This window comes from Nothoprocta perdicaria, unplaced genomic scaffold (assembly GCF_003342845.1).
Source record: "Nothoprocta perdicaria isolate Ctin4 unplaced genomic scaffold, notPer1 scaffold_26, whole genome shotgun sequence".
Lineage (NCBI taxonomy): Eukaryota > Metazoa > Chordata > Aves > Tinamiformes > Tinamidae > Nothoprocta > Nothoprocta perdicaria.
In genome coordinates, this window is record NW_020455488.1 from 4,088,255 (window position 1) to 4,116,027 (window position 27,773).

General features: G+C 47.2%; 1 protein-coding gene across 1 annotated transcript in view; it reads right to left on the reverse strand.

Annotated features, from left to right (window-relative positions):
- Positions 1-27,773, reverse strand: part of MEGF11 (multiple EGF like domains 11) — a 245,309-nt gene that overhangs the window by 1,389 nt on the left and 216,147 nt on the right. The window contains exons 18-23 of the mRNA XM_026040556.1: positions 24,231-24,359; positions 21,842-21,970; positions 21,050-21,178; positions 18,805-18,933; positions 18,433-18,666; positions 3,521-3,577 (exon numbers count right to left, since the gene is read on the reverse strand). Coding sequence (XP_025896341.1) covers positions 3,521-3,577; positions 18,433-18,666; positions 18,805-18,933; positions 21,050-21,178; positions 21,842-21,970; positions 24,231-24,359 — 807 coding nt within the window. The remainder of the gene's footprint in view (positions 1-3,520; positions 3,578-18,432; positions 18,667-18,804; positions 18,934-21,049; positions 21,179-21,841; positions 21,971-24,230; positions 24,360-27,773) is intronic.

Sequence of the window (27,773 nt, forward strand, 5' to 3'; positions counted from 1 at the left end):
TTAACATTGCAATTAAGAACGTGCCATTGCTGCTGTGTGCATCCTGCTGGGCAGTGCCATTAATTTAGAATTAGAGCGATGCAATGAAAGATGAGGCATTTTCTTGTGCTGGGTTACAGTGCAAAGGCAGATCCTGGTATATATGAAATACTCCTGGTGAGAGAGCGGGGCTTGCAAAATAGCTGCAATCCCAGTTGCTCCCGCTGTCTAGGATGGGAGACAAAAAGAGAAATTCAGGTTAAGAAAGAGACAGACAAGATATCGCTTCTCCTCCGAGAGCCTCGTGTGCGCGGGCAGCCTCCCCAGCCTGCCCACCCATGGGGCGCTTCTCAGGGCTGCTTTGGGGGCTGTGTACGGGTGCATATGTGTGTGCATGCATATGTGTGTGCATGCATATGTGTGTGCACGTATGTGTGCATGGGCACCGAGTGTGTCGTGGTGCTGCAGCTGGAGGTACACATTGAGCCCCAGGCCAGGTTGCAGCTGAGGCCGCTGTTCTGTGCCCCAGTTGCACACACCTGTGTGTGCCCAGGTGCAGGCGATGGAGGGGGAAGAGGAGGGCACTCAGTGTTGCAAAGGACGCACGTGTGAGGAGAGCCCCTGGCACCAGCCCAGCCATCAGTCAGTATTTGAATTATGAACCTCCTGGTGCGCCTGCAGCCTGGGAGAGGCTTAACAAGGCCCTGCTTCAAACTGAACAGTTCCCTTTTGTGCCAGCACAGGAGAGACAAGAACTGAAGTGACAGAAACGCTCCCCGGCTGCGGGGTCAGACCCTGCAGCTTCCTCAGCCTGAGGCTGGGGACGGGCAGGCAGCAAAACCCCGTCCCTGTGCGGAGCGATGGAGCGAGCGGCACGGCCACCCCGTGACACCCAACACTCCCTGCAGCGTCTGCTTGGCTGGGACGGGTGTTTAAAAGGCAAAGAGGCAACAAAGGCAAATCTCAGTGGTCCCCTGAGGCTGAAGGTACCTGTGCTGTTGGTCCTGCTCCCTGTCCTTGCAGCTGGGAGGAAAATCAAGGAACCCCCCACCAAGAGCTGTGGGAGCCCTGGGAGCCACTTCCCGCTGCCCCACATGGCAGGTTTGTGCCTGGCTGGAGATGAGCCCCTTGCTCCACACGGGATGGGATCTGTGGAGCACGCCTACTGCCACAGAGCAGCCCCCACAGGGCAGGAGAGCTGCCCAAGCTCAGCCAATGCTGCACAACAGGCCAGGGCGCAGCCGAGCTGCTTTATCATGAAGGCAATTTGGGGTTAATTAAAAAGCCTGGAACCAATTGTCAAATCTCATGGTGTGAATCAGTTTAAAGCCAGAACAAATGTGTTCACAGGTGTGTGGGTGATGCTGCCCGGCTCTCTGTGGGCACTAACCAGGCACTGTGCAGCCAGGAGGCTCATGCTCTCATCTGAGTGCCCCTCTTCTGTGCTGCCTTGTGCCGCTCCCCTACCCTTACAGCAGGGTTTGTATTTGCTCTTAGGGAGGCTGGATATGCTCATCCCTGCCCTGCTTTGTTCTCCCTTTTTCCTGGCACATCCCCTGCCATCAGAGTGACAGGACCCAGTGCCTCCTGCTCTGCAGGGCTCTAAAGGACATAGGCTGAAGCTGCTGGCGTGCCCCTCGCCCCGGCTGCGGGCGCCGCTCCGTGCAGGGCGCCTTCCATGGCCCTGTCCCGTGGCGGAGTCACCGGGGACGCGGCCACGGCCCCTGCGCCGGGCTCAGCCCCTGCGGCCACGGGCGCTCCAGAGCTTCTGCCCGCTGGGCTGGCAGTGGCCATCGCACAAAGGTTACACATCCTGTCCCTTGAAACGCCGGTGCTGGAGCTGGTCATGTCACCCGTGCATCAGCCCTGCTTGCAAATAAACGCCAACGGGTTGAGAAGTAGGGGAAAGCCTGGAGATGGTGTTGCTGAAATAAAGACCCATCTCTGGGCTCGTTCCTAGGGCCTTGGGGATGTCCCACCAGTGCCACGCGCAGCCGGTCTGGAGCCGCTGTAGCTGCAGCAGGGCCTGGGCAGGCAAGAAACCTGCGCGGGCAGCACGGAGCTGCCTCCCGGCCGGGCCTGACCCAGGTGGGCACAGCCCCACGGGCACAGGGGCCGGTGCCGATGGGACCAAGGGGGTCCCCCCGACTGGGGCGCCCGGCTGGGGACAGGGACCGCAGGGCCCTCTAGCTGCAGGGCAGCACCCAGAGGGATTTTTTTCCCCCCATGTTTCACCCCCTAAGGCCCTCGGGCAGATCTGGATGTCCCTGCAGTCCTGATCCCTTCTCACCAGGTCAACGTCTTCCCCTTGCCAACACTCACCCTCCCCGGTGACTAAAGATGCCACCAAAGAACACTCTTGGCTTCTAGGCCTGATTTTTTTTTTCTTTTTTTTGAGTAAGCAAGAAGCATGTAAAGAACCAAGTCCCATATCCTCAACGCCAACATCTAGAGCAGCAGCAATGCTTTTCCCAGTGCCCTGTACCAAGAGGCTTTTCCTCTTTCCCTTTGGGATGTGCTGCCTGAGGGACTGTGGCCATGGAGGTGAATTCCTACTACAAGTCCTTTATAAACAGAGCAACTTAAACTGATTTTCCTATTAATTAAACTGTTTTTCTTCTAAGAGCAGCTTTTTTTCTGAAATAGTGAATCTTTCTAATAGCTGAAACCAGTGGATTGAGGCAAGTCTTTGTATTTACCTGTTCCATAAATTTATCTTTACTGGGTTTTATTGCTAGGTTTTTCTTCTTTTCTGGGTTGTAAGGAGATGTTTTTTACTAAAACTCTTCTTTATTTTGTAAGCAGTGACAACAAAAGCAGAGCGTTCTGCAGGGCTGGCTCTAGAGGGATCACTGCTCTTCAGAGCAGTTTGGAGTAGCGGTGTCCACAGCAAGCTGGGGCCAAGCCCAGCTCTGTAAGACGTTGGCCACAGCCGCCTGGGGGCTCCTGATGAGCTACCAGGGAAAATGCAGGTTTTCCTTCTGCCCAGCCAATTCCAAGGCAAATGCATCCCTGAAAGAGGCCGGCTGGGGTTTGCTTTGCCTTATTACCATCTGTGCAAACTGCTGCAAGAGAGATCTCAAAGAGCTGGGCTCATGTGAGTCATCTGTGACCCCCTTGGGGACGTGCCCTGGAATGGGTGCATAGGGACCTCCTGGCTGCCAACGCGACACGTTGACACCCTGAGGATGCTCCTCAAGCGCCGCTATCCCTCTCTTTCCATGCAGCGAGGGCCACCTTCTTTTCCTAGCGGCATTGTTTAGGCTCCCAAGGGGCTTTACGGAGCTGTGAGCACAGCCCCAGGCCACCAATGGCCATGGGGCAGGGGCAGCTGGTCTAACAGAGCCTCCCTGGCCCGCGGGCTCCGTGTCCCTGCAGCCACACGCCGAGGCGGGATTTGCCTCCGTGCTTCCCGGCCGCGCGGCTCCAGCTTGCTCTGTCCCTGCCTGTGTGTGCAGGGCCACGGTCCCGGGCTCCTAGCTCACCTCGCTAGGCCACCCTCCTCGCACTCTTTGCCAGGGCGGCTGCAGGGATACCATACCTTTGAAGCTTTTTTCCATTATGTATGTGTTCTGACGTCTATCCATCCCACAAGCACCTGCATGAGAATGATATATAATGGAAAACACATAAATATTTATGTAAATTGGGTTGTTTTGACTACCGAGCAGCATATATTCTTTCCTCTACATTGTACAGCCAGGTCCTCCTCCAGGGAGGCTCTTAAGCACAGCCGGAGGTGTGGGCAGGCGCTCGGCTTTGCCGGGCTCCTGGACATACCCGAGATGCCCAGGAGCCCCATTTGGAGCCCCAAATGCTGCGTGTGCTTCAGAGGCTCCCTGGAAGGGAGAGCTTTCCTGATGCAGACCCTGCTCATCACCGGGAATCGCTACCCAGGGGGCAGGAAAACGTCCTTGGCCTGTTCATTACTGGATGACCGAGTTAGATCCAGCAAAGGAGCCCCAAACAGATCGATTCGAGGTTTAGACTGCAGGTTGCATCACATTCTCCTGCGGCTGATTTTAGGCTTTGGCTCCTTGGAGGGCAGCACGGCAGTTAAGTGATGGTCCCGAGTTCCAACGTGCTGTGCACCACAGTCTGACATTAGTTTACACGACTTTTTCGCTTAAAAATATGCCCAGTTCAGTAGCTGCCGTGTGACGTGTCCCTGAGCGTGGGCAGCAGCTGAGGGTGCAGCACCTAGGAGTGCAGGGTTGAGAGCAAAGATTCTGCCTTGGGCGGGTGCAGAAGAACCCGCCACCCTTTACACATGGAAGGGGACAGAAACCTCTTCCATTTTCACTATTGAACATTGTCCTAGACATCAGTCAGGTCAGAGGAAAATCTAATGCAACTCTTTAAATCTTTTTAACAGCACAGCCTGATATTTCCTATTGACTAGCAAAATCAACACAAATTTGGTTACTGAAATTGAAACGTTTTAGTGGCTCAGAGTATCCACCACCGAGTAACTTGGTTATGTTGTTAAAAGAGCTCTGCAAACAGCGTGTCCTGGAAGTCCCCTGGCTCTTTGTCCTTGCATGTCCTCTGGTCTCTAAAGAAGGAACTGCCACCATCACTGACCATGACACTGCAGTTCGTTTCAGTGCAGCTTTGGCTTTTTGCTGGCTGTGGGAGACCATCAGATAGAACAACTGCTGTGTGACTGACACGTCAGAGAGAAGAGCCCGTGCTCCGGGGCTCAGAGCCTCCTTTGCCAGGCAAAGGACAAGGGCTGGAAGTCCATGGGTGCATGTGGAAAGGTGCTCGTTCCACCAATGCCATCACTAGCTGGGTGCTTTTGGTCCCCTTCCTTTTGCTAGGGAGCACTCCTGAGCACAGGGATCGGAGTTGGTCCATCCCGTGGTTCATGGCCACAGGGTTTGTGCTCCCTGCATGGGGATGCATGTGAAGAGCTGCCACCCACATGAGAGCTGGACGAGTTACTTGCCCGGGACCATCCCGTATCCACCCCAGTGAGCTGAAATTCGGATACCTCACATTGAAATCAGAGATAAACAGAGACAGCAGGAGCTATCCTGCAGGCCAGCGTCCTCCTAACTCCTGGGGCCTGGTGTCTACGCTGAGGCCCATGAAGATTTCATGACTTGTGAGACGAGAGGTTACGCTGGGACACTCGCTGTGTCGCCGCTCGGCGTGCGGGACGGCGCGTCTGCTCCGAGCAGCCTCGTGACATCCGCAGAGATGTCCCCAGGGCGACCGCCAAGTCCTACAGCTGAACAAGGCCAGCAAAACTCGAGCCCTTGGGATGCTGGGAGGGCCCAAAAATATCAACCTGCACTTATTTTTGTGGCTCAGTGTTGGGAAAACTACATTCCAATCATTTTTAAATAGCGCAGCCCCACCAGCACTGCTGCCAGATCCATGGGCAACATCAGCTGCAGCCGCATGGGCCTCCAGCACCAGCCCCGGCTCCAGCGGGGCAGGATCCTGCTCCAGGAGGGCAGGATCCACAGGGAGCCCGCGCCGGCCCCAGGGAACCTCACACGTGGCTCAGCAGCAGCGCTTGCTGCCCAGGCTGCCGCCTTCCTTGGGCTGCAGCAGCTGCGGGAAACCGAGAAGCTCCATCACGGAGGGATTCCCAAGGAAAGCAGGACACTGCAGAGGTGATCCTGCCTTGGGAAGGCTGCGGATCCCCAAAGCCCTTTCCAGTCAGTGCCATTTAATTCTGCCTGCAGTTTTGTCTCTTATAATTCTGTGCTTTGATAACACACTTCCATGTGTTCATTGCTGAGCGATGCAGTCATTAGTCTGTAAAGTGCAAAAGCAGTTAATGAGGAGGTTTCGGGAGAAACTGAACACGGCTGGGTGCAACGGGAGGAGCTGCCTGCAGTGTCTTCCCACACCTCTTGGCTCCGAGAAAATGCCAGGTCAGCCTCGAGTCCAAGGCCTTGGCATCAGCCGTCCCGTGGGGTGAGCGCAGCTCGAAGGCATGCGGGACATCCTGCAAATCACGCTCAGTCTCCGCACGGAGGCTGCTGCTAAGGAAAACCACACAGGAGATAAACCCTGTCTTACCTAGAGCCTGCCGTGTCCAGAGCTTGGCTTAACAGCACAACAGTCTTTTTCGCACCCAGTAAATAGTCAAGGCTCTTGCTTGGTGGCAACAGAGCCAGGCTCAGCAAGTTCCCTCGCAGGCAGTGGGATCCAGCAGACCTGACGAACCTGCTCCTGGCCAAAGGTTTCTGTGCCCTCTCTAGCAGGTCCCTCTCCAGCAGGAATCCCACTAACCAGCAGACAGAAGAATTTAGAATATGTGGATGATATGGAGTTATTTAAATGCTCTCCTGTCTTCCTGCAGGCTCTAACAGCCTTTGCTCTGCTCCTTGTATCTCCCACTTGAAAAGGGAGCCTCTAAGGCTCCTAAGGAGCCTACAGGCGTTTTGTGAGCTGGTGTCTCACTTGGCTGGTGTGAAAAGCCTGTCCTTTGGGATCACTGCAGCCAGAGCAAGAGCACAAAAATGTTATGAGACAGCATAAACAAACACTAGTTTTGGTGCTGAAAAGAAAGAAAAAATATCTCATTTTTATCATTTGCATGAAATAGGCATTTTGAAACGGGGATAAAGGTCTCAAATGAAAATCTGGGCTGCCAAACACTATGGAAAAAGTTGTTCATATTTTTGCTGGCGATCAGTAAAGTATTTATCACTGCTGCATATCACTCGTACTGCAAAAGCATTCGGCTCTGCTTCTACTGGTAAAATAAGAATTTAGGGCAAGTGTGGCACGCAGGGAGCTCACAACACCGCAGAGAAAACCAAATAAAGCCAGTGAGTGAAGCTGCAAACGGAAAATCAAGTGGATTCAAGGAGCAGCTGGAAATCCTCAGCACCCCCCGCTCGCCAAGGCATCACAGCCAAGCACGAGGGCTGCTCTGCAGGTGGCTGTGTAGGAGAAAACCCTGATGGTTGCAGGTGATGGAGAGAGCTTCACAGCAGAGCTCGACCATTTTGTGATTTTCCTGATGCAGGGAGAACTCCATCCTTGGAGCAAGCCATGGTGTGCGACCCAAAGAGCGTGACGAGATGGGATGTCTGGTGGGGCCTCATGTTCATGGCTTTACCAGATGAGATGGTTGACCTTAAATCCCGTATCACCACTTCGTGCTGCGCTTTCCCTCATACTGTGTTCCCAGTAAGATGCTGGTAATCCCAGTAAGGGAAAGGGAAAAGCTCTGCCACTGACAAACAGAATTCCAAGTACCTGGATTGGAAAACAGCTAGCAGGTGAAGCACTAAATCTGGCTAGGTTTTGAGAAAGAGCAGCTAAAAGTCCTGTTATAGTTGAAGCTTGGGAGGATAAATGGAGAAGGGGCCATTCGATCTCAACTGGTTTGCACTGGCCAGGGGTTCAAAACGGCCTCAAAAACGGCTCCTGTACAAGAGCACCCGGGAGGCAGCAGCGCTGAGCCCGTAACCCAGAGCCCCCGGGGGCGGCGCAGAGGGGTTTGCTGAGATGACGAGATTTGGCACTAAACTGGACTACTCACAAAAGGAAAAAGCAAACCCCAAATCTGAATTTTCACTGTTCTGTGTTTGCCCTTAAAAAAAACACTTATCAAATATAGGAACAATTGAACCAAGCAGGTGGGAAGTGAGCCCGGAGCGAGGATTGACTCTGCTCCTCGAATCGCTGCTTTGTGCTAAAGGAAACGATTTCCAAATCCCGACCTTTCAACTCCTGGCAATTCTGATAGTGAAATAAAGACAATACCAATAGTCTTCATTATTGCTAATGCCTTTATGAAAGGCAGATTTGGATCTGGAAATGCTCTGACGTCTACTAAAATGATTAAATGGTGCAAAAATTACTAACCTAGTTCATTCAGATAGCTGTAGGGTCTCCAGTCTGTGGTTTCTCTGTCAAGGGTTTTGTTACTGAGCTGTTTAAAAAGTATGATAATGGGTTAATGCAGACAGAAAGAGACAGTTCCCCCTCGAAGCTTCAGCCCCACACGCCATGGATGGGAATGGGAGATGATGGCTGCTGGGCCCCGGCGTTCCGGCTATTTAGTGTCCAGTGTGATGGTTGTTCTCTAGCATTAGGGAAAATCACAAGGGAAAGTCACTTCTGGCAGCAATGAGCACAAACATGCGGGAGAATGCAGCATTTCCTTGGGGGAGAGGTTACCACCGCACAACACCGGGGTGGGACGACTGACACGCCGCCTGTCGCACAGCCCTGTGCCAGGACGGCCCCGCTAGGCACGCGTGGGGAGCAACGGGGGTCACTGCTGCACCCACACACAGGACGTTTCTCACAATTCAAGGAAAAACACTTTGGAAACAAGGAGGCTTAAAGCCCCGAGATCTGCCAGCAACATCAGACAGGTCCCGGGTTGCCATCTGGCCACCACCGCTGGAAAAATGTTCCTCCCTTGCAGCGTGGCGGGCAGCACGGACACAGCCTGGCCACGAGCTCCTCTCCTGGCCACTCTGCCTTTGTCGGGTGGCCCGACCAGCCCTGCACGGGGGAAACCCGCAGTGTTTTACAAGCAGGTGCTGGCGGCCAGAGCCCCTGTCTGATCTGAGGAATTGGGCCCCCAACCCTGCCCTCAATGCCCCAATTCTGGGATGGAGCGAGTGGTCTGAGGTGTTTTTACACCAAACGTAACACGGTCTGGTTTATACAGACGCAGGAGACACCGCTCCACCTCCTTGCCAGTCCCGATATTGCCACGGTGGCCACACGTGTCACCAGCCCATCAGGCACCTCTGCACCAGCTGCTCTCCTCAAGGACGTGCTGGAGCATCGGGAAAGCTGCTCACACCCTTGTCTGCACCATCTCCAGGGCACCTCAGCAGCTTCTTTCCCTCGCCCGAGACAAGGACCATAAACAGCAGCAGGGGACACACATGACGGACGGGGCAGTCGGAACAAGGAAGCAACACGGGGGCAGGGAGAAGCAGAGCCTTGGTAACGTGTTCGCAGCCTCTGCTTTTGGCCCCTGGTCCAGGCCGTGCGAATCAGCACAGCTCCACAAACTAACTGCCCTGTCCTTGTCACCAGCTAAACCCATGGCTTTTGTCTTTTTTTCTTCCCTCTTTATTTTAAAATTTGCTGCAATAATATGAATGCTGATTTCCAACCCAGCTGCACCATTTAGATCACATTTATTGCAGCCTTGGAGTTTCTATTAAAAGCCTTGTTTTTGCAGGATTTATAAATCAGCTCGCAAACTTAAAATTTGGCATGAAGAGCTATGAGCTAGAATTGATTTTTTTAATTAAATGATTTGGGGACACTTCTAAGTTTTCTCAGAATCCAGTAATTATGAAGAAATGTGATTATAGCTGTTCTTCTGTGCTATTATCATTTGTTAACGCAGTATAATTTGTTAACATTTTCCTTTAAGATAGAAGATACTTTACTTTTTACTGTGAAGCAAAATTGCTTTTCCAGGGGAAAAAAAATACTTCATAGTAAATTTATCCACTAAAAATGCTACCTCATAATTTTAGCAGCCTGGTTAAAAATGCCTTATAGTTGGCCACGCTTCCTTTAAGGTCAATGAGAAACCTGAGACGGCTGCAGAGCTGCAATGTGTCAACACTTGGATTTTTTTAAGGATCTCCAGGTTGTTAGACGAAGAAGAACCTGCAGCCTAGAGATTTAGGAGCATTTTGCCATTCCTTTCCCTCACTTAGGACTTCAGGGCATCCAGAGCCCAGGTCCGTGTTTCTACATTTCAGAGGATCATCTTGAACACTGAGCGCTCATTCTATATTTGCAGTCCTCACTTTTTCCTTGGGCCAATTTTAGTCAAATCTGCTTTAATAATGCTTTGGGTGGTTGAATTCAGTTTTATTATTTGTGTGAGAGCCAGCCAGACTATTCCCTGTGACCTCTGTTTTGCGTGTTCTAATTTTATGCAAAGTCGATGGCAGAATTTAGAACTTCATTTAATAGTCGTGAATCTGCCAGCTTTAAAGATTCAAGACAGGGCATCTAACAGCAATTGATTTTTATGATGTCTGTAGAAACCAGCATCACCTGCGCTCTTGCGGCGAGGCTGGAATTAACAGCTCTGCAAAACAGCAAGCGAATATGCTGATTGCTCGGGACAGACCATGTTTTATGCAGAATGTTTTTCACGTGTTTGCAGCCATTTGTATAAGTGAGATATATTCCTAAATTCATGCACTATTCAAAACCCCAAATATAGACCTGGTCTTGACGCACTGAGAGTACCTCAGGGAAGAGTCCCACCAAACTCTCTGAGGGAAATTGCTCCTCAGCAGCTTTGAAAGCCTGGTCTCTAATTCAGGCACTGACAGCTCTGAGGTGAAGACACAGGTATGGAGGAAAACATGCATTTTTATCTAGAAGCTTTAGAAAATCCTCAATTCTTCAGCAGCTTCGCTTGAGTCATGATTTGCTGCTGCCCAAGACATAACAAGATTAAGGCAATACCTGCCTGGGAAAGCTACGAGGTCACGAGTCCCGCTGAGGACAGACCTCCTCACCAGCTGCAGCCCTTCAGGGAGTGATGGACCTTCCCCATGGACAAGTCTCCAGCTCAGCAGCATCTGCCGTGAGTCCCCTGCCCACCCTGGCTCCCTTGGGAAGTGCCACTGTGCGCTTTGATAGCAACATGTGCAAAGAGAAGACAAGTAGGAAGGAAATTGAAAAATAATACACATGTCAAGGGTGAGAGAAGCAGAATAGGAAAGTGGATAGGAAATGAAATGGAGAAGATAATAAAGTGGAGAGGGCACAAGAGGAGAGGAAAGGCCAAAGATGAGCCAGGACGAGGGCAGAGGACAGCAGGAGCAGAGGGAGCACCCAGGAGAGACCCTGCGGCTGGAGCAGGGTTGTGTGTCCCTGCTGTCACCGCTGTGTCCCAGGGCTGCAGTGGCCACGGCTCCGGCCCCTCTCCCGCACGCAGCACCCGGGGTGCGTGGGGAGCCCAGCCAGGGGTGTTTTCCCCTTTGCACCTGCGGCGGCTCCCATTTGCAGGTGGCTCTGTGGGACCCTCCCAGCCCATGGCTCCCTGCCGAACGCAGGGACGGCACCAGCCAAACTGACTCGGTGACAAGAGGTGGCAGCGCAGCCGTTAGGAGCTTCCCATGCTCTTTTGTGCCACTTGGAGACCTGCATAGGGAGAAGCAGCAGAGTTTTGGCCAGCTGCAGCTATTCCGTGCTGCAAAGCGTTGCCATGAATAGCTGGGATGTTGGGACATCTAAAGGAAAAGGCAGGCTATATAATTTGGTCAGTGTCCTAAAAATACCCAACCCAGTGTTTTTCTTTATTTAAGCAGCAGGACAACCTTCTGACCAAGTGCCTGATGGCCACTAGCCCAGCGACACAAACATCTCTGGGCTAGTCCAAAGGCAGCCCATGGATTTTAGTCCTGTTCAGCAGCTGCCCGTGTGAAGTGACTGTGTGACAAGCTGGCACTGTGGGCTGGGGAATCCGAAGTGCTTGCTTTGACCTTTGCTGAATTCATTTCAATTACTGCTACAGGATTAGCGCTCCAGACCCACACTCGAGGTGTTCATCCAAAATCCGACATTATGAGCATTTGCATTTTCAATTTGGGGATCAAAATTGAATGCATGATGCAAGGGGATGGTCTGCCTAGGAAAACATATTTACACATCTGTCTAAACTTTTCTTCGAGAAATCTCTGGAGTCAGCCTTTTTATTACAGTTTAATGAGATTTTCTTCTAACAATCAAGAAATGTCTTAAAGGGACATATGTGGAAATATTTTTGCACACCCTTTTCAGTAGCTTAATACCTTCTTTTAGCATTAATCTTGTTCTTGAGGCTTTTTAGTTGCAGAGCCGCATTTGGATTAAGGTGACTCAGCCTGCAAGAACCATCATCTGTAAAGCTGACATCCTTGATTAAATCAATTACATTTCCTTCTCATCTATTCCCTTCCCCTTGCCCAACCTTGGCTTATTATGGCTCTAAGGAAGCGCTCTCCTACCATTTATCATACCTAAATCTATAGCTAAAACAGTGGATTTCATAACAGTACAGTCCATGAATGGTCACAGGAAATCGATAGCAACATGTGCTAAGCAAGGTGCTACTGGACACGAGAGCAATTCAATATATACAACGCTGCTGAAGAGCTGTGAAGAGCAGTGAAGCTCCCAGAGTGCTGGGACGGGACAGCGCTCAGACCCACCTCTTGGCTGGGCCAAGGGACACACACAATGAAACGGCAAGGGTAGATTACTGGCTTAATGCTTCTCTACTTCTCTTTTATTAATGGATAATTTATCTTTTCTAGAAATGACCATAGGTGAGAGCTGCTGAGACCCTGAGGCCTAGGGACCCCCATGGGCATGTGCTGACCCTCCATTTACCATGCACAGATCACAGAGACACATGCAGGGGAAAACAGATCCTTGTGGGCCTACAGTGCCAGGATCCTGCTATGCTGGATTTCAAACCGCGCTGGCAGAGAGAGGCATTGATTTGGTGCATTTCCTTGAAGTGATCAGAACAGGGCTACAGCAGGGTGGGTAATATCTACCTTACTGGAGCTGTTTCCATCCAGATTACTGGTAAAGCAGCGGGAAGTCACACCACATGACAGAGTGTGGTAGCTTGGATTGGAAAAGCAATGTACACTGCCGCTACCTTGAGACAGATCTGGGAATAAAACAAGTCATCACAAAATACTTTGGAAGCTGTAATGATACTTAAGCAACTGAGCACACGCTAGAGAAGATCAAGATTAGAAAAACCAATAAGCATTTTGTTCGAGCACTGCCTGTTGTAAGGCATCTATGGATTGAATCTCTCCTGCATTATCATAGCGGGAAGTTCTCTACTATTAGTATGAAAGCAAATAAATATAAGGTAGACAAGCAAAATACTTAAAGAATACAAAGTTCCACTTTTGAAGACAGTAGAAAGTATTTCCTCAAACTGCATTACGGGGAAAGGGAGAAATGCAAACCCCAGAAAATGGCAAGTATGCAACGCTGCATAGTGATGAAGCCATTAATTACAAGGCTATAATGTACCAAGGAATCCAAAATGTTTTACCTAACGTTTTTTTTTGTACAAAGACTTAAAATAAAATGGAAAGCTGCAGCACTGAAAAGCAAACTTCAGTAATTATATCATTACACTTAGAGACATTTTTATCCATTTCATCTCTTTAACCTACGTACTTATTTATCTAGTAAAATAATTTACCAAGGAAGCCATCACATTTATACTGGCAATTCTAACGTAAACATCAATCCCAATCTGGTTTCAGTTTAATAAAAAATTGATAAACACTTCAAAGCAGTATCAGAAGAAAAGCTGAAAGATTTAAACCGAAACAGTATAATCTAAACAGCCAAGCCCTGCAAGAACTAAAGAAATGGATTATTTTTAATGACCCATGGGCTCAAATTGCTGGTAGGAGGTCAGCTATAGGAAAAGCTTTCAGGTGTTGAGGGTAATGAAGTGCTGGGGTGGCAGCTCTATCTTTAATAAAGGTTAAGAGAAGCTGGGAGGGAAGGAAAGATGGGAGGCGCCTGGGGAAGGCGATGCCCAGGCGGCCCCAGCGTCCCGCTGCCCTTTCGGATTCCACAGCTGCGTTCCTGGGAACATGCACTTTGCTTTGCTGACATCTTGTGGAGATCTAGATCTAATTTACTGCAAACTATCCTGTCTCGAGTGGGTGGGTTTACCTGGAAGGTGCCTGTCGCGAAGGGCGGGCGCCCGGGGCTGACGGGTGGCTGCCCGAGCGGCTCCTCTTGCTGGGCAGCGTCAGGGCGACCCTCCTTCCAGCAGCTGCAGGACCTGCTGGTCCTAGCTGCTCTCCCAACATTACTGCTAACAAAGAACCTCAGCCCAGGCTGGGTTTTGGTCTCAGCTCGTTGCATTTGATGCCTTGCACCAGCGTCTGCCATAACCGTGGTCTGGTGCTCAGACTCGGGTGAGCGACGTTGGATTGAGACCCTGCTCCATGCGACGCTGCTCCGGAGCCTTTCTTGGCACGGCTGCTTCAGCCCGAGGTGGCAGCCAGGGACACTGCGGACCTGCTGGGACTGGGCTGGCTCGTGGCTGTAACTCGGTGCTATTCACAACAGAATTAGTGGCAGCAGCCACCTCCAGGGGCTAGAGATGGCATCTCCTGCAGCCACCAGCGCACACCACCGCCAGCACAGCTGCTCACGGGCAGTCGTGCCGGCTCCGTCCTCCCCATCCCTCCTCATCCAAGGCCCCTCTCAGCAATGACCAAGAAGAGCAACGACCTTGAGGAGACAGGGGTATGTCCCAGCGCGGCTGTGGGTGGCCACAAGTCTAAACAACCCCAGGTCTTCCCTTCCCTCCCTGCGTGTGGAATTCAGAATTCCTCCTCCAGTCCAGTTCCGTCTGGGTGACACCTAAGTGCCCACACAGGCTGATTTACTTTGGTAGCATAGTCCATTTTCTACACATTTACTCAGGAAGCTCTTATAACTGATGGCTGGAAATACATCAAGTTCAAGCCTAATGCTATCCCCCGATTAGGTAAAAAGAAAAGAGAGCATTTTTATTCTGTTCTGAACAGTAAGTAAAAGATTTAAATAACCACACACACAAAAAAAAAAAAAAAAAGCCAGAAAGAACAAATCAAGGGATAAGTTGAGGACAAGCTCCTGCCGTAAGCCCCGCAAGCGTCAGGCTGCACTCCAGCCCAGTGAAGGGAAGTGGCTTAACACTCGCTATGTTTCAATGCAGTGGATTGAAGCCTGGATTAAGGCAAGAGGGCTCTGTGCCCTGCAAGACTTCTGCTCCAGACAGGGATGCTGTATGAGGAGGTGACACAAAGAGCAGCTATCCAGGTCCTGATGGAGACCAGCAGGAGAGTGCAGCTTAGACAGCAGTTACTGAGGCCTTTAAAAAAAAGAATAAGTATTCCCCAATAAATATAAAAAGATTTCTAGCTACAAGCAGCCTTTTTCCTCCAGGCAGTGATTTTTTTGAGGTGCCCCTGAGCAGGACTGTTCACTTCACGACCTCCCACTACATTATCATTCTCAAGGCCATATCCACTGGAGCCTTACCTAGGCTTAAGTGTCTACAGGACCCCTGTCACTGTCTTTATTCTGCTTTGCTTGTGGTTTTTGTTGTATGATTCACCCACATCCGAAAGTTCGTTAAGACGCTGCTTAAGACCTCAAGCACCACCTCAGCCCTAAACGAAGCCCCAAACTACTCTCCAACACTGCTGCACAGTGAACCCACCTGTCCCAACGTTCTTGAGAACAAAGTAACACAACGCGTGCCTTCAAGTTGACCCTTGGATGCGGGTGTATCGGTGCCGTACTGCTGAGCACCACTTTGCTTTCAGGCTCATTGGGGAAAGGCCGCCTCAGATCCTTGCACTCCCGTTAAGCTCTCCCCGTGAGGGTGGGTTTCTCTCTCATTCCTTGCTGGGCAGACTGTGTGTTTTGCTGCCACATCCTTCATCCATAAATTCAAAAGTCTCTGGGTTGCTCATGGGATTCCCCCTTTCTTATAATCTCTCTCATACATACACATGGATTATCAGCATCAGAAGAGCTGAAGACTCAAAGACCAAAAACATCCTCCAGAAATAATTAATGTGTTGGAAGACATTACGGATTCTTCCAGGAGCTAGGGATGTGCACATGTGACGCTGCTGAGAAACGACTACACAAGCAGAAGCAAGTACAGTATCAGGAGCTTCTCGGGTTAGCCACACTGTTATGGCCTATACCTAGGCCATACAGGGCTTGATCCTGCAGTCATTGCTCAGGCTGAGTTCTCACTGTTGTCTGCAGTTCTGCATAGGGTACAAATACATCTGCAGACTATTTTGTCCCTAATTCTGGAAAACTGCAGGCTAAGACTGATGTCCCTGCAAATCCTACAGTAATACAGAGTCTCCTTCAGTGTCCTTTGCAGCACATAAATGTTCATATGCTCTTATAAACACTCATATCTTCTTGCTATTCAGCCAAGCTATGAGTCTGTAATATCCATCTGTGCCTTCCTCTTCCTTTTCCTCTCCCCTTTCCATGCTGGGGAAGCTGCCTACCAGCACCTTCTACTGCAAGAGTCTGAATGTGTCAAGGAGTTTTCAGAAGCCTGTCTATAATTTGTAAACACCCTCCTCTAAAACTAAAATCAAATGCTGATATCAGAAGACTTCTTGTAACAAAAGGCAGATGGAACAACACGGTTTCTAACTTTGTAGTCTTTCTATGAGAGCTCAAACAGCCTAATATGTCAAGGGAGGGGGTAGGAAGAAAGCTAGTCCTTTGATTTATGAAGAGAGATGGCTGATTCTGCTCCTTTGCAGCTTCCTACACGACAGAAACTATATTGTTACAGGGACTACAGAAAGAAAAAAGGTTTAATATCATGATCCCCATCACTGAATGAGATGAAGTGGAAGCAAACATTATCCAGTTTCTCTCTAGAGAAGTCTAGAGGTCAACACTTGCCTGGTGCTGTTTGGGGTTGCAAGGATCTGGTACTTCGGCCTTTGCACAGACTGGGCTGACACAGAGCAGCGAGGACACAGCAGCAAGAATTAAACTCTCTGTCATTCCCCAAGGAACAGAAAAGACCCCAGATTCTCAGCAAGCTGTGATCCCTCAGATGTTTTGATGGATCCAGGACCTCAGTCATCCCAGAATGTTTTCTGTCTCAAGTGCTTAAGTGCCACGTGGTGTAAGGAACTCAGGGACAGGTGGTTGCACCTGAAAGGAATGACAAGAACATGGTACAGGGAGACACAGCTCCTGGGAACCCATAAATGGCAAGGATGGTCCTGGGCTACCAACATCAACCACAGCAGCTTCGTCGCAGTAGCTGGGGAGAAAAATAATCTTCCTCTGTTAATTCTGAAGGATCAGAGTTTCTGTTCATTAGCATCAGCATTAGTGTTTCTTTGGCCTCTATTCTCAACTCAATACAGAGGAAAAACAACTTGTAAAAAATATACAAAGTGTCAGCGTGAAAGAAATGAACCAAAAAGCCCAGAACATTTTTCCATGCCTGTGGCTGTGATTTTCTTTCTTGAGTCTGAAAGCCTCTGTTGCTGAGGTGTGCCACAGTCCTCTTGTGCATGTTCATGGTTTGGCTCTTCAAGTGATGCTGATGTGACACATTTCAGGCAAAAATGTATTGGTAACTAGCCAGGGAAATTGGCAACACTTTCATAATTTTCTTACCCACATGGGCAGCTTAAGCCTCAGCCTGTAAAGTGACAACTCAAAAACAAGAGGTAGTGGGACAAGGCCCAAGGCTGACGTATTTTCTTCTTTTATTTTCCTCCCATTTTGTAGTTATCAGAAGAAGGGATGCTCTATTACAAGCCTGAGTGGTCTCGATACGAGTTTAGGCAGCTGTGTTGAGCAGGCAGCCCCTGATATGTGATATTCCATTGTAGGGAATGGTGCCCCTGCTAGGAGGGTGGAAGTCAAGGCCGTGACAGAACCTGCTTCATCGAGGCCCAGGCTGCAGCCAGGCCACGACGTTGCCTGCTCAGCAAGAGAGGCTTCCTTCCCAGTGCATCCCAAGCGAGGAACAGAGCTGCCCCTGATATCACTCTGAGCTGGCAACAAGTGCCAGGGCCTCAGGAACATTTGGATTAGGGAGGAGACTGGGAAGCGTAGGGGCTGGGCCAGCCCCTGCCTGTGCCACCATCCAAGGGGACACAGCGCAGCCAGAGAACAACCCACAAGGAGATCCGCCCCCCAGAGACACATTGGAGGAAACAGGAATATAGAAGTCATGCTATTTGATACTATCCATGGAGAAACGGCAAAGAACGAGAGCATTAAAGAGATCATCACCTCCAAAGCTTCGCTAATCTGTCAGGAGAAACTGCCCTCCACAGCAGTAGCAGAAGATGGAAACAAGCAAGAAATATGATTTTAGCATGCTTTTGACCTTATAGATCTACTTTTACTGTATTATAGCCTTCCCTGTCCCCTCCCAGTCCTTCATCAGCTATTTTGTAAGAAAATCTACAGCAGGTTTCCAGATTATGGAGACTGGTCTGTGCATAGAGGAAACAGCTAATAGGAGGATTCAAAACACAAACTGCAATGTAGAAGAAAATGTGAGTGGCTCACTCAGTGACATTCTTCAAGCAAAAAAGTCTGCTCCTGCAGGTTCTGCAATGGGAAGTTTCTCTGCATGGCAGTAGGGATGCAGCTGACGAGTTTCTGTACTGTGTGTGGCGTATCCCATACCTAGGGACTCATATCTAGGACATCCTATAGCCTGTAAATAATCGGTCATACATGAAGCAACTTACAGCAATTTTAAGTGACACTTGCTTTCTTGTCCCTGTTAAATGTTAAAAATCACGGTACTTGGGGGGAGAAATGGAAGTGTCAGTATTTTTGAGGCTCTATATTGCATGTTATACATCACAGAGGCTTATATTTCCCCAACATAGAGCAATATGAGTCTAGATTTGATTAACATAAAAAGACCCTTACCAGAAAGTGAGTAATCTGTATTAGTCATCCTCATGGCTGGAGTATAAGATACACTTGGCATGTCATGGCCCTTCTCCTTCTGTTTCCGTCGATACCACACAAACAGTGCCAGCAAGACCATAATAATTAGAAGGAGAATAATAATTCCAATGATTGCTCCCACTGAGTGCCTCTCTGATCCAAGAGCAGGGCTAATTTTAGTATAGGGGTTTAATTCTTCCATCATAAGAGCCGCTGTTAAAAGTAATTCATAACACACTGTAAATTGAATCGCACATTTCATTTTTTAAATACTTTTTTTCTTAAAGCAAGTTCACCATTGTTAAAAAAAGAGCAAGAGGGAGAGATTTAGCACATAAAAGGGCACTGTACCTTGGTCACACCGGATTCCTTTGAAGCCAGGACTGCAGTAGCAGGTCCCTGTGACGTGGTCACACGTGGCGTTATTCATGCACTCACAGAGCTGTTTGCAACCGTAACCAAATGTCCCTGGTGAGCACTCTGTGAAGCCAAAGAAGATGATTAGAAAGAATTCCATTTTGGGAAGAGGAAGGGAAGAGAGGGTAAAATCCCGCCCAAGGAAAAGTCAGTCAAAAGGTCTCCTCAATTTCAGTGTAGCTAGGACAACATCCATACTACTAGATTATTATTTTAAAGCTGGAGAAAAATGTACAGTTATATACAACTGCAGTTCACAGTTTGGGTATTACTTATTTAGCCTTCTTTCTGGAAAATTTGCACAAGACTCTATGAGGATGAAATCAATAACACACACACTTAAAAAGACTTGCTATACAATTTCAAACATGCAGCGGTAAACAGAGCATGAAGTCAGAAGTTGTGGATAACATGAAAGAGCATAAAATTCTCCAAGTCGGCAGAATATTTTCCACGGGGGGTTGCAAATATAATTTTTAATGTACATTTATATGCAACACAACGTACTTTTACCACCAAACTCCACATATTTTCTAAATTATCTCCAGTAGGGTTGGAACAGGAATAGAGCACTGTAGAAGGAAGTGGAGAATTGAGCATCTGCATGGTTTGCTTTGCTCCGCTTCTGTATCAGGATTCCTATCCTGTGATACTTCTATCACAGACAAAATGATTGAACGTCCAACTGAGAAATTTATTCATACAATTACCATGATGGGCTATTATAATAAATCTGTCAGCAACTTGCTAAACTTCTCAAGGCAACATTCAATAACAAATTGAAAGAAACAATATTTGGCAACTCATACTTCTTTCTATGGAGAAGAGACTTTACTGAACGTTACTTGCTCTGTTTCTTGAATATAAGCAGTGAACATTAGCCAGTGCCTGTAATGTTTTGCATTACAAAATTAAATATAAAGTTATATTTCTTTCTTTCGTGTGCAGATTTCTAAATGAGGAAAATCAAAAATTTTTCAACCAGTGCTTAGTCTGATATTAACCTGTAGCATACTTTAAAAGAAGATGCTCTAAATTTTTGGAATGCACCACAGAAATGATGTCTGCATTTAGGCATTTCAACTGAGATCTGACTCACAGGAGGAGGGAGCCTTAATGAAGAGATTCTTTCAGATTAAAGATAAATACATTTATTGATAGAACAGAAAACCCTAGGCTTTGTAGAAAGTCAAATTATACATGCAGCTTGTATAAAATCTGCTATGATACAGTTCTATTACAGAACTTCTGGAATGTCTGCTTTCTGCATGGCTGCTGTAAGGGTGCATGCAAGGCAACAATAAGTTGCTTCTTATACAGAGGTGGCATATATGATCCCCAAGTGGCATATATGATCCTATGTGAACAAGCATGCTTGTTCCTGAGCCACATACTTTACCGAGTGCCAAGATGTACAAACAGAAAAGATGCCCATGATTTCTTTTTTATATGTGCACATAAAGATGCATGAAGTAAGCTAAACTTAAGAAGCTCTGAGGCAGGCCTTTTATTTGCAAATTCAGCAGGAATATTAGTGTATTACCTTACTGCCAAAAAAAAAAAAAAAAAAAAAAAAAAAGAAAAAAGCTGTGGAATTAATGCCATAGTAAGGTGAGATGAATTTCACCCCCTCTTTGGACTCAAAGTAAGTGTGTGAGAATTTTCTTTTGATTTACTGCATCAGACAAACAAGTAATTATTCAGCTTCAGTGCATCCAGCTCCACTACCCTAATTCTCTGCTGTTAAAAGAAGCTGCCAAATATACCAGCAAGACATTGACAGCAATTACAATAAGATATGCCGGGATCCTTGCACAGGTAACCAAGGTTCATGCTCCTCATTGTCTCACTACTGAAGTTAAATGTACAGCCTTCCAAAGGTGATTAACCTGTTTCCCGGATCTGTTTTCACTGTAAATGAAGTCCAGCCGAGGGATGCTCATCTCTTTGGCCTGCAGGACCCTGCGGTCCAGCGGGGTCATTTACATTGCAGCATATGGAAGTGGTTGCTGGAGCCTCAAGGTGAGAGGTACAATTCACTGCAGCTTCAGTGGCGAGAGGGTAAAGAACAAAAATGCATAAAGCAGAGACCCCCTATTAAGTCTGTTATTCCTGCAAGGAGTTCTACAAGAAAGCCTGCACAGCAGAAGTGTAAAAATGAGGAAAAGTTGCAACTTACTTTGCTCGCACTGTTTGCCTGTGAAACCCGTCCTGCACGTGCACTGCCCTGTGATGTGGTCGCAGTCTGCTCCGTTCTGACACTGACAGACATTGGCACAATTTTTTCCATAAAAAGCTGCTGGGCAACCTTTCAGGAATTAGAATAAGAGAGCACTAAGAAATAAATCGAAACACTAACACAGACAGAATACCAGCACAAGATGTGTAGGTCTGTATATCTATGCATATTCAGCCTCTGTATATTTAATAACATTTATTTGATCATCCAAATGCAAAGATGCCATGAAAGCCAATTTTCTTGAAGTAGTGTTTCTCATATCCTACAGAATAGCCTCTTAAGTGTTTCAGAATAAAGGAGGTTTGACCAATCTATGCTAACTGCATTTTCAATAAGTGAAAGAAGATGAACAAAAGGAAACTGCCTCAAAGGCCAAACACCAATGACTTTCTTGCAAATGAGAGAGCTCCCCAGAATTTGATACTTTGGTACAGTGATGATTATTTGGTATCAGTAGGACTAAAAATTTTCCTACATCAAATCTCTTAGAGAAGGGTTTTCCCAAGCAGGAACAACACCTGGGCAAATTATGACAATGAATCAATAATCTAAATAATCGATTCCTCCTTCACTGAGGGGGAACGGCATAAAAAAACATGAAAAGTTTCAGGGCTATTTTCTCCATGAGAGAAGTCACTAAATGGGTGCCCTAGCAGGCAGGACTGCAATATTTGGAACAGACACGAGGTAGCAGCACACCCTTTGGCAGAAGAGAGTCTGGGAAAGGCTTACGCTGAGTGCAGTAGAGCCCAGTCCAACCATGGGTACATCGACACTCTCCGTCGTAAGGGCTGCACATTGCTCCGTTGTGGCAGTTGCAGGAATGGAAGCAATCGGGGCCCCAAAAACCAGCGGGACAAGCTGGGGAAATAAAAAAGATTTGTGAGCTGGCAAAAAAAAAAAAAAAGAACGTGCAATGATACTGCATTGGTGCTGCAGAGGAACAGCAGTAAAGAGAGGACCTGGGAGACCCCAGCCCAGGCAGAGCTTTGCGGTGCAGAGCTCTGCAGTCATTTCCCGGCAAGGAGCCTCTCTCCCGAGCGGATCGTCACTTCGCCCTGTGAGGATGCCAACCTGCAGCTTAACCCCAGCTGTCAAAGGCTGGCCCAGGTGCTTTTATCCCCATATAAATCAGCGAGCAAGGCTGGCTGCCCACGTGCACCAAGCGCCACTCAAACAGTGACCCTGGGCAGTGCATTGCCCTAAGTGCTCTATCCGCCCTCCCTGCCTTCCCAGCATTATCTGTGAAACCAGCCTAGACAGGGTTTTAAGACATGGAAGTAATTTAATTTTCTTTTTGATATTCCATAATTCTCGCATAATAAAGTACTGCTATTCACGGTTTACATTTGCTATGCAATCAACTGCTAAAATTACCACATTCATTTGAAGTATAGAGCACCACTCAAATTACGTAAAAATGTAAAGAAAACTTATTATCAGGTTGAATTCCCATCCACAAAATCAGATTGCTTTTGTTGATGGGGCGAATATTAAATTAAAATCTCCAGGTCTATTATGTAGTTCAACAAGTACAATATTAACACATTTTCTGAAGTTATTTTAAGGCGCCCTCCAAAAATGAATGCAGTAAGTTACACAGTTATTAGTGCCAGACTAAAAGATCCAAAATGATGATAACCCTTCAATATAACAACTGTATTTTTGCTTTAAAAAGCACTTTCCATTGCTTCCTATTAAAGACATGAATTAATAAGGCATGGTTCCCAGGAAACCTGAAAGTGCAGAAACGGTGCCTATTTCGGTGCATGCCAGTGGCTCCAATTCTGACGATAAATGCAAGTTTCTGGCATATGATAGACACATCTGAAGCCAAAACGAATAGCAAAAATTCTGCCATGACGTCAATCAAACAAAAGGTCACTGAACTCGCACAATATCGATCTGAACAGGATTTGGCCTGGAGTACGTGCGCTACAACCCCCCCGAAACGCTTTGCCAATGCCCCGGCATGCAAGAGCTGCGGGGCCTGTGAATATCTCCAGGACTGGCTCTGGGATTGGAGCTAAAATTACCTCCTTTGCAGCTCCAGCTCCCGGTCATCCCAGGTTAACCGGTGCACCGAAATAGCTCAGCGCTGGCACCGGGCCGGAGGCCGGGTCCGTGCTGGGAGCTGCAGGTTCCCCTGGCAAGAAGGCACCTGAGCAAGCAGCGAGGTCCCCGCTCGCAGAGACCGCACTGCGAAGGAGCTCCCGCCACGGCCTCCTGCTTCCCTGTAGATCGCTGCTGGACCTGCCTGCCTCACCCAGCAACCAAAAAAGCTTATTTTTTTCCCCCAAGGTTAACAGAAAGTAATGGTCATTTCCCAATTACATGGCTAAATATAATGAGGAATCCATGCAGCTTTTGTCTTGCCCCCCCCCACCCACCTTTTTTTTTTCTGAGTGACAGCAATATTCTGCCTGTGGAAGGCACACAATAAAAGCAAAATTACAGCCGTCTGTTTTTATCCGATTCCTACTTTATCACTTGAAGTTTAATATATTTTACTCTGGAATGCTGTCTAATATGCTAGTTGTATCCTGAATATGAAGTAACATTTCTGAATGATAGGATATTGCTTCCCCCTGTGATCTATCTTCAATTAAGGGATGCTCTCAGGAAATGACACTTTGGGATCAGCAAATGCCAATCTTCTACCTGGGCAATTTTCAAGAAGAAATCCTGCATCCCTTCCAGCCCACATTGACTTTTACAATTAAATTACATTTAATAGAAATATTTCAGCTGCCTAATTTCTCAATTCTATGGGCTTGGTACACGAAAACATTTACTGGCTAAGAATTTCTAATGCAATAGCTGAAAGAAAATGATTTCCAAAATAAATAAAAGAGAATCCATCTAGAAATTAAAAGGGAGCAGGGAGCTTTCTTTTCTGATAAGAGCTTGTGACCTCCCTTTCTTATAACAGCAGCTATAGTAACTGCTTTTGCAAATTCCAAATGCAGAAACTGATTCAACCCAAAGCTAACTTAGATCAATTAAAAGAAAAAAGCTATAAAGAGAGTAAGGCACTGGCTGCTGCAATACTTTAGGGATTTCTCTGGAATGTGTCTTTGAATTTCAGAAAACATCGAAGGGGAGAAATTGCTTTGCTTACTCTGCGAGCAGTCCTTTCCTATCCAGCCTGGGAAGCACTGACACGATCCGTCAATAGGGTTGCACGTCCCGTTCTCGGTGCACTGACAGTCCTCAGCACAGTCCTTGCCAAACTTGCCACTGGGACAGACTGGAAATACAAGGTAGTTGATTCACGGCTCTTGGTCATCAATATTAGGAAGTCGTAGGACTTGACATTTAGTGATTAGAGATAAAAGTAATTATGACATTTTCTGCTTGGCAGAAGCCAAGTGGGCAAAATTCTTACTGCAAAAAGGGATTCAAGGCTGCTTTGTTTGCTTACATCTCAGGCATAAAAATATTAACAGAAAAAAAAGTCATTTTTAAATCCGTATTTCTGCTGGAAAATGCACTGAATACAGTTAGAAGAGTACAATTAATAAAGGACATTATGGAAGCATGAAAAGAAGAGAGACAAGACAGGGTTGGGGGCTAATGGGAGAGGAGGAGAATAGTAAGTTGGGAAGAAGTCAGAGAACAGCAGCAAACAGAAGGAGCATTTAGAAGGGATTAACGTGGGGCCACAACGAAGGGGTCCCTTGGTGCAAACCTTGAGCTGGGGTTCTGCAGTGGTTCAGCCTAACAAAGAAGCCTCATAAAGATGAAGACAACGGGGACTCTTTGGGTCTGTCACTAGAGGTTCAGGTCTGTCCCAAGGCTGGTCAAACAGTGGGGAGGAAGGAATATGCCTTTTGCTGCTTTATATACAAGATCTTCGTGGAGATCTTCACCTCTCAACAATTTCAGTGGGATTTCAAAGCATCTTACTGAACCAAGAGCACAAGTGCTACTTCCCCAAGTCTTTTCACCATATAAACCTGGAGGAAAACTACTCCCCCAGGACAGCACACACCCAATTGCTGAAAAGTCATGTTTGTCTTCTAGCATCCATCCACCACCTCCAGCAACCCGTTACTGTAGAAAGGGCTCAGCTGGGCTGCAGCTGCCAGATTCTATTAATTAAATATATGTTTGAATGAGATTTGTTAAATGGATGTGCTGTACCCTAAAAAAAGCAGGGTCTATTCCACCCAGCTTCCTCGAGAAGAAAAGAAACTCTGAGTTTTCTTCAGAATAATCTTACAACAGTCTAGGCACAGTGATATAAAACTAACAGACAGGTATGTCTCCAACCTCCTACCAAATTATTGGAAATCTCTAACATTAAAATTGATGGAAAGCTCTGCTGAGTAATGAATGAATTGTTGAATTTCTGTGCTCTTACTGGCTCTGCTCCCTGACAAAAACAGATGTATTTTGAAAACGAGATAAAACACACAGTCCATCTCTGTGAGGAATGTAACAAATGAAACCGGACCCGTATCCTGGTAAATAATAGTGATGTCAAAAAAGTGATTAAGGGACTCCCCTGAATTATGCAACTGTTTCACTATTTCAGGCGCTCTCACTTTCTCATAGGCATTCTCTGCAGGTGACCTCAATCTTTTCTGACAGTGAATCAGCCACAGATTGAAATCCTGAGCTGTGATTCATTTGCTTTTATACAATATGCCATCCTCTACTTTTACTATGGCAGAAACCTAAGAATGGTGGGGAAAACAATACCGCCTAGTCTAGCCCCAGACTTATCTGCAGGAGTGGATAAAGTTGGCTTTCAAATTATGTGCTCAACAGAATAGTTCTCGAACTGAAAGGAGATAAAACTAAACACAATATGCAGGTAATGAAAAGAACAATATACAGACACAAAGAGAAAGGGAGCGAAGGAAAGAAAAGGCCTCACGTCACAGAAAGAGCAAAAACTAAAAGGATCCGTCAACCCAGGTGCTCATACATGCTATACTATTATTCAATTCCACTGCTCTATACAGAGCGCTTCAATGCGATATTTTTATTGCAGCTTTAAGATGGAGACAGATAACATCACTTAAACGAAGGCCAGATTTTTTATATGTACAAAAAATAGTCTTCAAAGGACTTCCTTAAAATGGAAGCAGATTCATGCTGCAGCCTGGAATACTAATGAATCAAGAATAGATTTTTGATCCAAACCCTGATGCTGACAAAGGTAGCCGGGCATCCCTGGCAAAAGGAGTGCTTGGGCTCCCCAGATGAAAGTGAGCAGGGGGGTTCTGCCACCTGGGCCCCTCTTGTCTTAGCAAAACAGTCTGCAGCGCGGCAGGGTGTCAGCACAGCAGGGGCACAAGATCCATCCTGCCAAGAGGGCTGCACTCATTAGCTGAGGTAATCTGGCTAAGGATTGACACGACGACTCTCCTGTAAACTTGTGAGATCCACGTAAGTGCGGGTCTTAAAATGCTTTAAGTATTTTTGAACAAAGCTGGAGAGTGAGGACTGATACTGCTTTATTCAATGCAGACGGTGGTATTAATTAGCTATAAAAACCCAGAAGCTCGGAAAGTCAGGGTTGTTCCTGCAGCTCTAACATATTGCAGGTTCAAATTGCTCTCTGGTAGTGAAAGATACTTTGAGAAGCAGCTGTGTGGCTGTTTGCTGCTTAAACAGCCAGGCCAATGTGTGAGCCAAGGAAGACAGGAGCTCGACACGGGGACGAGCAGCCCGCTGCCGGGACAGCCCCAGCACCAGGGGCAAATGCAAGAGCAAAATCTTTGCCTTGCAATTTTTTTTCTAATAGGAAACATTAATTAGCATTCTTCTTTCTACAAAATAAAGTTACATGCTAACTCGTTATGACAAACTGCAACACAAATTGATTTTAATTAGGACATGAATATTTTAAAATTAATTTGCTGGATGGATCAACATTTCAAAGTAAAACCAGAAGTGCTGAACATCTGAGCAAAAATAAAATCGAGTTTTCTTAAGAGGATAATTAGCCCTGCTTACGCTTTGAAATCAGGATAACTTTTCACATAAAATGGACAAATTCACTGAAATATGTTCATTCTAATATATTAATTGGTATAATGTTTAGTTGACTGTGCAGCATAGGGAAAAGAAAACATGGTTATATTTAATCTATGTTTAATGATTTTGCCTAAGTACTGTCTGCACTTTCTAACTTACTCAGAAGCAGGTCATTAAAAAGTGTCAGTTCAATTTTTACAAGGATGGTGACTTCACAAGGGCAGTAGCCATTAGGAATAATCTCTTTTAAATCTGTGCGTAGAAAACACCCACCGTAGCAGGCCATAACTCTGCCTCGGCAGAAGATGGTAATGATTTTGCAGGCAGTTTTAGGATAAGATTAAAACTGAAGCCCACGGCTAAAAGCGGACTCCCTTCCAAAAGGACAGAAAGGTGACAGACATGTGGGCAGCCAAAGCTGCAACGTCTCTGATTTCACTGCCTCGTTACTCTTTTTTTTTTCGCCTCCTACACTTTTAATTGGACACACGTTATTTCAGCTATTTGCAGAATCCTGGACAGCAGAAATAAGGATGCAGCCGTTAGCTGAGCGTTCACGTTACGCACTCGGACTTGCAAGTGCAGCCCTTGCGAGCGGCTGATGTTCATCTCTCGTGCTGAAAGAGAGGGCTCCAAAGTGCCACCCACCTACAAGCTAAGGTAGGCCTGGCAA